The sequence below is a fragment of the Nyctereutes procyonoides genome, unplaced genomic scaffold, assembly GCF_905146905.1.
Source record: "Nyctereutes procyonoides isolate TBG_1078 unplaced genomic scaffold, NYPRO_anot_genome, whole genome shotgun sequence".
NCBI lineage: Eukaryota > Metazoa > Chordata > Mammalia > Carnivora > Canidae > Nyctereutes > Nyctereutes procyonoides.
In genome coordinates, this window is record NW_026575040.1 from 12341159 (window position 1) to 12352987 (window position 11829).

The 11829-nt window shown below is 58.6% G+C and overlaps 2 protein-coding genes across 8 annotated transcripts in view; one reads left to right on the plus strand and one right to left on the minus strand.

Moving 5' to 3' along the window:
• The window catches only part of HERC1 (HECT and RLD domain containing E3 ubiquitin protein ligase family member 1), a 195294-nt gene extending 192210 nt beyond the window's left edge, over window positions 1-3084 (plus strand). For all 7 annotated transcript variants that reach the window (XM_055320270.1, XM_055320269.1, XM_055320276.1 and 4 more), the window contains exon 78: window positions 2450-3084. In XM_055320270.1, the coding sequence (XP_055176245.1) occupies window positions 2450-2635 (186 nt within the window). In that variant the 3' untranslated portion in view covers window positions 2636-3084. The remainder of the gene's footprint in view (window positions 1-2449) is intronic.
• A 4197-nt stretch (window positions 3085-7281) lies between these two features.
• On the minus strand, window positions 7282-10821 carry FBXL22 (F-box and leucine rich repeat protein 22). Its single transcript, XM_055319973.1, has 2 exons — window positions 10366-10821; window positions 7282-7922 (listed from the first exon to the last, which is right to left on the minus strand). Exons 1-2 carry the CDS (start codon window positions 10698-10700, stop codon window positions 7586-7588), a joined length of 672 nt encoding a protein of 223 aa, XP_055175948.1. The 5' UTR covers window positions 10701-10821; the 3' UTR covers window positions 7282-7585.
• Between the last annotated feature and the right edge of the window lie 1008 nt (window positions 10822-11829).

The following is an 11829-nucleotide window of genomic DNA, read 5'->3' on the forward strand; positions in this document are numbered from 1 at the left end:
AGGCAGAAAAGACTGTTCATTTTTTGAGTGAAAAAAAGCCCTAAATGGACGTAGAAAGCACACTACAACCAGCAACCTTCAGTAAACCCTCCAGTGCCTTCCTGAGTGAAAGCCAAGCTTGGCAGACGGCTCCTCATGCTGCCCTGCCTCTTACTTCCTGCACCTTTTCATTGTGTGACTTGTGCGCTCAGACGTGGTCTTGTTTATTTGTGGTCTTGTTTATTTGCTTTCACAGAGATATGAACATGCTCCAGAAGGGACGTGAGGGCCCAGGGAGCAGTATCGTCCAGTGTGTCTCGGAGCAGGCAGTGCAGCTTTTCTGCAGCCTGATGAAAAGCCTGGCTGTAGAGCCCCAGCCCAGCTGCCATTTTGACAGATGGCTTTGGGATAAAAGGCCTTAGAACCTGAGATGCACGCTGCTGCCCCGGTTCCCTTTCTCCTGCACCCATCTGACCATGTTGCTCTTCGCCCTCAGACCGCTAGGGGGCCCCCTACCTTGACTCCAGGATAAATGCCAGCTGCCTTAGTGGCTTTAAATACCTCCCCAGTCGGGCCTCTGCCCCAGCTTTCCGATAGCACCTCTCAACACCTACTGTGTTCTGGCAAGAATAGACTGCTTGCCTTTTTTTCCTGACACACCACGCTGCTACTGAACTTCTGTGCTTTTGTGTAGGCTGTTCCCTCTGCTTTAGTAAGTTCTCCCTCACACCCCTTTCCTTCCTAGCCTGGCAAGCACTTATTCATCCTTTAGTCCCAACACCAATGTCATCTCCAGGAAACCCTGTTGGATGCGTTCCTGCTGCCCCTGACCATTCCTGAGGGCCAACTTAGATCTCCTTTTGTCCACCTCCTGGACACTCGGTGCATCCCTTGAGCCCAGGATTAATTTAGAAGTCTGTGTTCTCTCTCTTTCCCTCTCCAGCCCCTCAAGAGCCAGGCAGTCCTCGGGGCAGGGTCCATCATGTTTATTCCGGAAACAGTAAGGAAAGTAGGGCCTCTTCACACAAGGGCCCTTCCTGCCAGTTTCAGTGTCTGCCTTTCTGGTGTTTTTCCAGTAACTATTCCTGGAGGTTGCTGTAGCAGAGCCATCCCTCCCCCACCACCTCCTGAAGCTGCCCGCCTGGGCTCCACTCCTGGGTTAGGCTGCCGGAGAGGCCACGCACAGGAAGGGCAATGAAAAGAGCCTTTCCATAAATTTTCTACATGACTTGCCAGAAACTATAAGTTGTAAATCTGTTTTGTTGCTTCAGAGAGAGATGGGTGGAGGAAACGGTTTGTTTCTATTCAGCTCTGGAAAAAAAAACCTTGCCTTCTCTCTGTCCGAGGCTACCCCTGCCGTCCCGGAGTTAATCCACCACTAATCCCCTGCCTGAAGCTTTTCAGCCTCAGAGAACTGACGCCTTGGGTCCCTCCTCTGTGACTTTTAGTCCTTTGCTCCACTTCCCAAATCAGACGCATCTGTTGACATCACCCTTTGGTGTCTTGGCCGATTGTGGTTTTTCTGCATTTGAGCTTTGTGTCCTCACTGGCTCTGGCCCAGTTAGGCTGCCAGGCCCTCTGTCTCCCGCCTCTCTGCAATGCACTCACCAGGTGTAGGGCTCCAAGGAGGAGGTGGAGTGCCAGTGTCAAGGAGTTGAGCAAGAAAGAAAGGACAAGTCCCTTTCCAGAAACTGTTTTAAAATCTCATAAAAATGTCCTATCATTACCATCATTACAGAGTTTGGAAGATCACTATTTGCAGGGAGGTTCCAGGGAGCGTGTGCCCCTCCCCCCGGGGGCCCGCTCCAGTAGCAGCCCCTTCCACCTCTGTGCATGCCCGATTGGCCTCAAGCTCTCGCGCTCTCGTGCACTGGGTTCAGCTCAGTCTGTCCCTAGCACTTTTTGGTTTTTCTGCTATCATCATGGTCATCATTTGTCATGACTGCATCGCTGTCAGTTTAATGGATGGACTAGGATTTAATTCACTGCTCCTTCCTCATGTGAGCAGTGTGTCAGACACAGAGTGCCTGCTGGGAGGGACGGGGAGGGGCAGTGGGGAGAGCAGGTGTTCTTCTGTTTCACCAGCTTCCGGGGCATCCATTCAGCAGCTCCGGGTCTGCACCCTCCTGGTGAAAGGGAGCGAGCTCTGTTGCACAGCCCCTCATGGTGGGCACGTTGCAAAGCGGGTTCTCTCACAGAGTCCTGCCAGTCAGGGCTGGCTCCCACTTCATACATGGGGCCACGGGGGCAGTGAGGAGAGGGAAGGGAGCATGTTCGCCAGAAGCCTCATGGCCGTGGGACACCAGAGCCCATGTTCCTTCTACCACGGCCCGGTGTGTCCTTTTCTGGAGTCCGCTCTGCACTCATGTCTTGAAGGCTGGGAAAAGTGCTTTCCTGATTTTGGGGTGGGGGGGTGTCACAGGTGCCACCCCAGTGCTGCAGTCACCACTCTGGGTCTCTCTCTCCACAGCCTTACGACAGTCTGCCTACCTCACAGACCTGCTTCTTCCAACTTCGGCTGCCCCCCTACTCTAGCCAGCTGGTCATGGCTGAGCGCCTGCGCTACGCCATCAACAACTGCCGCTCGATCGACATGGACAACTACATGCTCTCGAGGAATGTGGACAACGCCGAGGGCTCAGACACTGACTACTGACCGCGGGGGCCGCCGCCCCCACTTTCTCAGTAATGCTCACTTCCAATTTCATGTGGACACACTTTTATGGTAACTACATAGATGTTTAGGAACATAAACCGACATTATAAACAGTGGCCACATTTAGTTACTCTAAATGTAACAAAGAAATTAGATGTTTTTATTTTTCTGTGATTGTACAAAAAAAAAAAGACAAAGTGCTCTCAGTCAGGTTTTTCCCTCCACATTTTTGGTCACTTTTGATAAGTTTGCATGGAACCATTTTGGTGCATTTTTAGTTGGGAATGGTACATTTTTGTAAACCCACCCAGTGAACATGAAATTGTACATTGTGTATAATTGTTCATTAGAAAGGACAGTTTTACATGAATATTCATATATTTATTTTGTTTTAATTTGAATTGCCTGTGCAGGGTTCCTTATGCAGAGAAATAAAGCCGATTCAGGAACCAGAGTGTGGGCTTTTGTTGCCTCCAGTGGAGCTTTCAGGCTAGTGTCACTCTGACGGCACCTTGACCCCTCGGAAACTCCTTCACACGACAGTGAGCTTTGCTCAGAGACGACAGAGCAGCTTCTGGGGGTGGGAAGCCCCTACTTTCATCTCTTTTGCCACCCTGGTGTCCTGTGTGTTCCCTCACCCCAAGGCCCCGAATCACCCTTGGCCCATCCTCTCAGCAACCCCTTCCTCCTCCTCTAAAGCTGGTTTGAGTGTCTCATGCTAATAAGAGACTTTCCTGAGTAGCCCCAGGGTACCTAGTGTGGGATGCAGCTCTACCAGGCAAGGAGGAAGCTAAGCAGAGTAGCAGGATCCTAGCACTGCCTGGGAGGAAGCCACGGCGGGCTTGAAGAGCAGGGCGCTGTATGGCAGCGTGTCTCTGCTGGGAGGGTGCCAGCGTACAGACCCGACCTCCAGCCATTTAGTAGGCGCTCAGCAAGTACGAACAAGTGACCACGACAGTGAGTAGGTGAATGTGCAAATTAATATGAGAGCCAGTGAGCAGCTTTCTTATCCTCCAATGGTGGATGGGGAAGAGTTGTTCAAGGGGCTGGGGAAGGGGCTACGCTCTTAGTGCCTGAACCTAGCCCTTGAGGGCCCTGGGCAATGTGCACATTGGTTCAGGTGTGACAGTGTGTGTGTGGTTCTGGGAGGAAAGGCCGTCTTGAGAGCAGCTGTGATGGCTCTGGCTGCTGGGGGTGGGAAGATGAAGAGGGCAAGGCCTTTGGGTGGTTTGTCTTCATCTACAGCAAGTTCATGCCACAGGCTGCTTGCAGTGTACCTCACGGGTGGCTCAGGCTGACAGCCTGCTCAAGTGAGGTGCCAGGTGGAGAGTTTTGCAGGCAGTTGTTTTTCACAAGGAAGATAGAAAACAACTTTTCAAAGAGAAGTGGGAAGAAGGATACCGTTCTGTGGTACATAGATCTTTCCCAGTAAGAATGCTAGTAATACTTTGATGGAAAGAGGCTTCGTTTTATTGAAAAGAGGTTTATGTAGGGATTGGGTCTTGGAGGGAGGGACTACAGCTTCTGGGGGGCCAAGGGGCTCTGGACAAAGATGAACTTTTCATACTTGACGTGACAGCTCAGTCAGGTGAGGGGCCGGGGCCTCTGGGTGGGAGGGCACACTGCCCAGGCCTCTGGGCCAGGGGGGAACTGGGAGGAGAGAGGCCTCTGTGTGCTGCTGAGACCCTGGACAGTGCCGAGAGGGCTCCTCTAGAGCCTTCTGGACTGGTTCCTGGTAACAAGTTGGCTCTTCCCTCTTGCTGGGCTGGGCTGAGGGTGTGTTGAGCTGAAGAATACAACCCGCAGTCTCAGAAATTATTTTAAATAAGAGTAACACCTCAACCTTTGAGAGGCTCTGGCCTCTGCTGCCACATTTGGCTTTGGACTGAGGGACAGAGGTACCCCAGCAGGTTGGTGCTTATGGCTCCAGGCCCCACCTGTCAGGCCTCACGGACGGCTTCTTGGGAGGTCTGACCTGCAAGGAAAATCAACACAGGCACCTTGATTTTATAACAGATGCCATTTCTTACTGGAAAGCTGTCCTTTTTTTTTTTTTTTTTTTTCATTCTCTTTTAGAAGCCCTGGGAGACCGAGGGCGGTGTGAGTCTTTGGTCTGAGGGCTGAAAGGGCCCGGCACAGGTAGTTCATCTTCCCTGGTTCATTGTGAGCCCCTCTGTGGAGACTTGGGCAGGTTTTTTGTTTGCTGGATCATTCAGTTAAATATTTGTAGTTTTTATGATCCATGAATAGCCCCCAGAGAACTTGGACGCCGGCCTTTACAATGTAAGATGTCCCCGAGGCCCTGCCAAGTGCAGCTGTGTTCTGGGCCTCCCAGCTTTGGGGCCTTTGCCCAGCACTGCCCGTCAGATGGAATCTGTATCTGGTGAACTTAGTTTTTAGCAAAAAGCAAGTCCCAGGCACGGAATCTTGGAGTGGAGGAGTCCTAGAGCTAAGAGGTCAGGTGATCTTGCCCTCTACAGACCTTGAACCTGAAGTCAGGAGAGGGAACAGTCTGGATCACAGATGTGTCCAGCCAGGGCCCTGGCTTCCGGTCAGCACGCCCCTGACGACAGTGGACCCGAGAGAGCTGCGTCCCCCTCTGACGTCCAGCCTGTGCGGAAATGGGCCAGTGTGTCCCTGTAAGGTCACCGCATGCCCCCAGCAGGCTTCGCCTCCACCGGTAGACACTCCTTGAGGACCAGCTGGCACCAGCCTTCCACGGGGAGCCCCGTCCTGCCCAGTGGAGGCTCTGCACCCTCCCTGGCTGTCCCTCGAGGTGGCCATTGGCTGCCTCGGCCACAACAGAGGGAGAGGAGCATCCGGGGGCCAGGGAAGGTTTGTAGTCTGTTCTGATAGAGGCTGTGAGGACGCAGGTAACCTCCGGCCGTTTCCAGGGGGCTTGGAACACCGGCTCCATCTCCCCTGGCCTCCCGGGCGCCTCTTGGGCTTTCTGACTCTGCCGAACTGTGCCCGCGCTAGCACCCTCCCCACCGGGCCCGTGGGAGCTGGGGCCGGTCCTCAGGCTCGGCTCCGGCTCCGAGTCCTCCACCAGGCGCTCCTGGGTCACCCCCGGACGCACCCAGCTCGCTCCTTCCTGGGACCGAGCCCCACGGATGTGAGGACGCCCGCCTTCCCTACCGCAGCCTTCCAGGCCCTGCACACTCAGACATCACCTCACCGAGTGTCCCGTCTCAGAAACTAAGGGTCCGAGAGGTCATAACCCGTGGGCGTGATGCCCGGCAGGGCCGCAGGGCGCCCCGCTCCGCCCGTGAAGGGAACAGCACGTGCCAGGCGGTGGCGAGGAGGCCCCGGCCGCGCCTGCCCGCCCTCGGCTCAGGGCCCCGGAGTTCCAGCTCGAGAGACCGTGTGGGGCGCCACCGGCTTCGAAAGGGCTCTCGCGGGGGAGGGGCAGGGCGCCTGGGCTTACCCTGCGGGGGCTGAGCTCCGGCGGCCGCGGGGAGCAGTCCCACCGTCCGGGACCCCTGCAGGCCCGGAGCCCCGAGCCCCGAGCCCCGAGGCACAGACTCTCGGGGGAGTCCCCGCTGCCGTGCCCCAGGGCACACCTCACCTGGCGCCGGCGCGCCGCTGGGAACTCGGGCTGGTCAGGACTAATGAAAGCAAAGCCCCGGGTTACAGCAAACATGCGACCCCGGAAGCGGAGCTTTCTCCCAACGATGCCGCAGGCGGCCGGGGCTGGCCCTCCGCACACGGGGCCGTGCCGGGCCGTGCCGGGCCGTGCCGGGCCGAGGCCTTCCGAGCCCCCCGAGGGCCGGGCGGGCTCCCCCGGCCTTCACCTGGACGCCCCGCGCGGGCGCTGAGCAGCCGGTGAGGCGCCCGCGTCCCGGTTCCCAGCCTTCCCGCCGCTCGCCGCTCGCCGCACGGCTCTCCCCTCGGCCGCCAGCCACGCGGGGGCGCTCCCGCGCCTGCAGTTCTGCCCCCTCACCGCGAGGTTCCTCCCCGCCCCACCTCCCCCGGCAGCCGCCGCTTCGCCGCCGCTTCGCCCCCGCCCGGTGCGCCCCGGCCCCGCCGCAGCTCCTCTTCCTGCCGGGCATCCGCCGGCCCCTTGCTGGAAGGGAAGCTCCGTGACACCGGGCCCCTCCTTCTCCCTGCTGGTTCCCCAGCACGGGGCATCCGGGGAGTACAGGGTCACGATGCCCTTTCCCGGGGAAAGACCACCTGGCCTGAGGCGAGCGAGGGCCCGGGGCTCCCTGCCGTCCTCGCTCGGGTGCTCGCCGTGTCCCTGGGACCAGCGGCCGCCGGGCCCGAGCCCTGCGCTTCGGGGGCACGTCAGCGACCAAGCCCTGAAAGCGACGCGCAGGCGCTCCGGCGGGCAGGACCGAGCCGCCTCGTGGTCTCCCCACCAAAGGGCTTAACCAGGGCTGCTGCTTTGGTTTTCGAATCTTTACTCGGGCTTTTTCAAAGCATCTCTTCTGCCTCTGTGACGGGGGAACGGTCGAAGAGCGTAACTGTGAGGTTTACCTAAGAATCCCACGGGCCGGCGGATACTCCGGAGGTCGTGCGTGCGGTCGCCGCGGGGCACCGGGCAGCGGCGGGCGGGGCGGGGCGGGGCGGGGCGGCGCGGCCGGGGCGGCCGGGCGGCGGCTCACCCCACCCCCGGCAGCCCCGCCCCCGCCCAGCGGCCCCGCCCCCCCGGTGGGGTGCTCGGCCCCCGCGGGGGGCGCTGTCCCCGGGGCAGGAGGGCGTCGGGGACAGGTGCTGGTGCTTAGCGAGAGCTAGTCGAGGGCTCTCCCGGCACCCGGCTACCTAATCCCGCAGTCCCGTGCGCAAAACCAAAACGTGAGGTAGGCATTAGTGTCGCCATTTCGCAGACAGGAAAACGGAGGGTCAGAGACGTGGCGACAGTCTGGGAGGTGGAGGGGCCGGGGCCGGCACCCAGGCCGCTCCTTCCCCGCGGCCCTCGGCTGGCTCTCGCGCCCCGGCGCGGTGGGCCTAGCGCGGCAGCAGCTTGCGGAGCGCCGTGGCGGGCACGCTCGGGAGCTGGTCGGGGATCATGGCCGCGCTGTGCTCGGCCCGCAGCGCCAGGCGCGGGCACGCGGCACGCAGGCGGCGCAGGCCGGCCGCGCTCACGTTGCGGCAGAAGTCCACGTGCAGCGTCTGCAGCGCGCGCCCGTGCGCCGCCACGGCCGCCAGCGTGCGGTTAGTGACGCGCGCGCAGTTCTCCAGGCGCAGCGCGCGCAGGCGCGGGCAGCAGCGCAGCAGGCGAGCCAGGCAGTCGTCGGTGACGTGGCCGCAGCCGGAAAGCGTGACGGAAGCCAAGTTGGGGCACCTGCGGAGAGACGGTGGTGACGCCGGCCGGCGGCCGCCTGACAGCCCGTGCGCGCGGCGCGACTGCGCCCACTGTGGGCGAGGGACCGGGGACACGGGCTCAGCGAGTTTGAGGACCGAGCGTGCGGCGGCGCGGCCCGGAGCTGCCGGGGTCCCCGTGCCCTGTCGCCTGCTCCCCGCCTCTCCTTCCCCCGGCCCCGAGTCGGCGCGCTCCGCCTCCTGGGCCGCCCTGGGCCCGCTGTGGGCCGGGAGGACGCCGCCGCGATCTTTGCTTTTCTCGGGCTTGTGCGTGGGGGTGGGCGTGGGGGTGGGGGAGAGACGCGTGGCGACCACTGCGGGCAGCGGGGCTTGGGGCTGCGGCCCCGTGGCCAGGAGGGACCTCGGGGTTCCTGTGGGGGTTCGTGCGGGGCGGCCTAAGGACAGGCAGGGTCCAGCCCGTGAGCTGGGGCCGGCCCCGTGCTGGAGCCCTTTCTGCCCGGCTGACCGGCACAGTTAGGCGCGCCCACGGGGATGCGAGCCCGGAGGTCGGGAAGCCGCGTGGCCAGGACGGGGTCTGAGGTGGGCGCGGGCGGGGCCGCTCGCGCAGGAAGTCCGGAGGCCCCTTGGCCCCAGCCTCCCTAGCACCCGCTGCGGAAGATGCTCTCAAGCAAAGGGAGATCTGGCTGCTTTGCCGGTAACTTGCCTGTGACTCTGCTCTCTGACGCAGGACAAATGCCTGAACTGGGCTAGTCCTCTTTTGTCAAGTGGGGGAGATGGTTAGCTCTAGGGTGGTTATGACCATACGGTGTTTAAGCCCCAAAGGTGTTGAGTGGTCCCTTTTGCTCTAAGAACCTTTAGAATAATCCTGATGTAAATAAAGACACACCAGAGAGGGCAGCAGCTCCTTCCCTGCCATCCTTTGCTGTCTCCCATCTGTCCCTGCCCAGAGCTGATTGCTGGAAGAACCCAACTCAAGGGATATTGTCAGTATGTATTGTGGGCCAGTGCCACCGGGTCATTTAATCTGTTATTAGCCTGTGACATAGGTGATTTATCCCATTTTACAGGTGAAGAAATGAGGTTAAGAGTTTAACTGTCGGATCCAGGGTCCCATGGTTGGAGAGGAGCAGAACTGGGGGACTCAGCACAGAACCTTACCACCAAGCCCTTTGTTCTTTTTGTGACCCTGGGGCCCTTTGCTGCACCCAGAGGGTGACGTGAGAGGACCGCTCCACACCTTGCTGGTTTGGGAAATTAAGTTCTCTAGCAGCAAGGATGCGACAACTTCAGAGCAGGCTTGCCCCTCCCATACAAATCACTCCACTTGATTTCTGGGCCTTGCTAAGCCCCATCGAAGTGGCCTCGTCCCAGCAGGGCCCAACCCAGTCCATCTTGTTTTCTTCTGACTGCCTTTAAAAAAAAAAAAAAAAAAAGGCAAGGCGGGGCCACCACTCTGTTTCCTTCCACTCCTGTCACACTGCCAGCAAACGGCAGCTATTAAACCTGGGCAGCAGCAAACTGGCTGAGCCTAGTTTGAAAGCACTGAGAGGTGCTTTTCCTCAAAGGCAGGACAGGACTGGTCAACCTGGGCTCAGCGAGAGGCTGGCAGCGGAAGTCTGTGCTGAGCCTGGGCTGCCTTAGGCAGGAGGCTGGGACCGTGGAGGGTCGCCTGTGGCTTAGCCTCTGCCCGTGGTAGAGTTGACCAGTCACATACAGGATGCATTTGGGACATACTTAGACCAAAAAAATTATTTCATCTATTCAAAACTCAAATTTAACTGAGTGTCTTGAATTTTTATTTTCTAAAATCCGGCAATCCTAGACTGTGGGCAAATCACATGACCTCCTTGAGCTTTGATTTGCTCATTTCAAAAATTAGGCTAAAACCCTCCCTTAAGGGTACGGTGAGGTTAGTAATATTCTAATGAGGAAGCCATTCTTCAACATCACCACCCCTCCTCCTGGAGTCTGGCTTGGTTCGGCTAACCCGGAGCACCCTAACTCTCCTTCCTGAGCTGGGTTCCCCACGCCTTGTTGTTTGTTTGCTAGGGGAAGAGTAGAGGGGAAGCTGATTGCTGAATCCAGGACCTTTCCCCAGGGCCTGACCTTGAGAATCCAGGCCCAGCTGGACCCCCTGAGCTCTTAATGGCTGCCAGGAAGGACAGCTGCCCGAAGGACAGCGACAGCCAAAGGCCAGTCTTCCTGTTTGCCCCAGAAGCAGCTCCAGGACCTGTGAGGCTGAGGGGCAGCCCCCACGCGCACCCCCGGCACCACTGTGGACTTCTCTGGGACTGTGCCGGGGGTGGGCCTAGACCTACTGTCTTGGGCCTAGTTTGAGGCTCCCAACATGGAGCCGTCTTGGTCTGTAATTCGCTCTTCCCTGCCCCCACCCCACCCCCCAGAAGCCTCCTAGAGCTCTAGGAGCCAGACCGTGCAGAGCCCGTGCTGCTCAGGAGGTGGCCTACCTGTCGCACACCTGGGAGAGGAAATCATTGACTAGGCTCTCATGGCGGCTGCAGATGCTCCTCTGGAAGGCGCTCTTGAGCCAGTCCTCAATGCTGCACACCTGCACGCGGCTGGAGTACCAGCAGATGGAGAGGTTCTTGAGGGCCGGGCTCAGGAGGAAGTTGTCCTTCTTGAGTTCTATGAGGGAACGAAAGTGCAGCAGGGGCCAGAGTGTGGGGTCCTCGAACACGTCCTGGAGCTGGGGGCAGGTCCGGGCCAGGTTCTTCCTGCTGTCCTTGTCCAGGAAGGAGAAGAGGTGCAGCAGGCACTCCCGGTTGAGCTGGGTGATGTGCATGGTGTGTAGCAGCCACGCTGCCTGTGGCTGGAGCCTGGGGACCTGACCTGCCGCCGCCTCCTCCCCAGCTCTGGGCTGGTGGACATATATGGTTGAGGAATGGTGTTTATTTTTGGCTAACAACTGGTGCTGAAGCTCGGAGAACGGGGCCGGCGGGGGGGGGCGGGGGGTGGTTAGCCAGGATCCAGATATATGTGCAGCAGTCTGTGGCTCGGCTTATGTTCAGAGGAATTGAAAATCCTGGCAGAAAAGCAGCCTATTGAAGTTAAATAGCTTCCTTAAAAGGGATTTCTTCCCTTTTCGCTGACAGTGGTGCTTAGCAGAGAGCGCTTTTGCCTTTTCCCGAGGCATTTTCATTGAAGGTGGCTGGCCAGACCACCTGTCTGGGCCTGCAGTCTCCGCTCCCTGGGAGGAACCCGGATTATAAATTGGATCTGTCTTCACTCTCTGGTGTATCACTGGAGCCTCTGCTCCACTCCTGTGGGAGTCGTCGTCTGTGAAGAGCTAAGGGTGACCGCTGCACGTGCAGAGCTGGGCTGAAGCCATGGCTGAAGCCATGGGTGATGCCCCTTTCCCTGTGATCTCTGCGCATGCTGATGGTTTGAGGGCTGGGCTGACCTACCTTTGGACCCTGCTGCCCTCTGCCAGGCAAAGGGATTTCCTCGGCCTCCCCGCTGGCTCTCTTTCTACCCTGAGTTGTTTCACAAAGATCTGTCGTAAGTAGCTTACGTCTCCGAGGCCCTTCTGGGTGTCCGCACATAACATTTTAAGCTTAAGTTTCCTTGGCTTTACATCTTAACATTTTCCCAGTTATGTGCCATGCTGGAGCTTGTATTTCCCAAATGTCAGGATGGGTGAGGGAGCTCTTAGTACAAGACTGCTCGAAACGACTTTTTTTTTAAGTTTTTTTTCTTTTTAAAGATTTATTTATTCATGAGAGAGACACACAGAGAGGCGGAGAAGCAGGCTAGGCTCCCTGCAGGGAGCCCGACGCGGGACTCGATCTCCGGACCCGGGATCATGCCCTGAGCCAAAGGCAGGCACTCAACCACTAAGCCAACCGGGCGTCCCTGCTCGAAACAATTTTAGGCTGAAGTGTTTTAGGATCAGCTGGCCCTATAAGCCCGCC

Coding starts and splice junctions, on each gene's coding strand:
- FBXL22 (XM_055319973.1), bottom strand. CDS start 10,700: ATGCACATCACCCAGCTCAACCGGGAGTGCCTGCTGCACCTCTTCTCC. Junction 7,923..10,365: donor CTCTCCCAGGTGTGCGACAG/GTAGGCCACCTC, acceptor GTCTCTCCGCAG/GTGCCCCAACTTGGCTTCCG.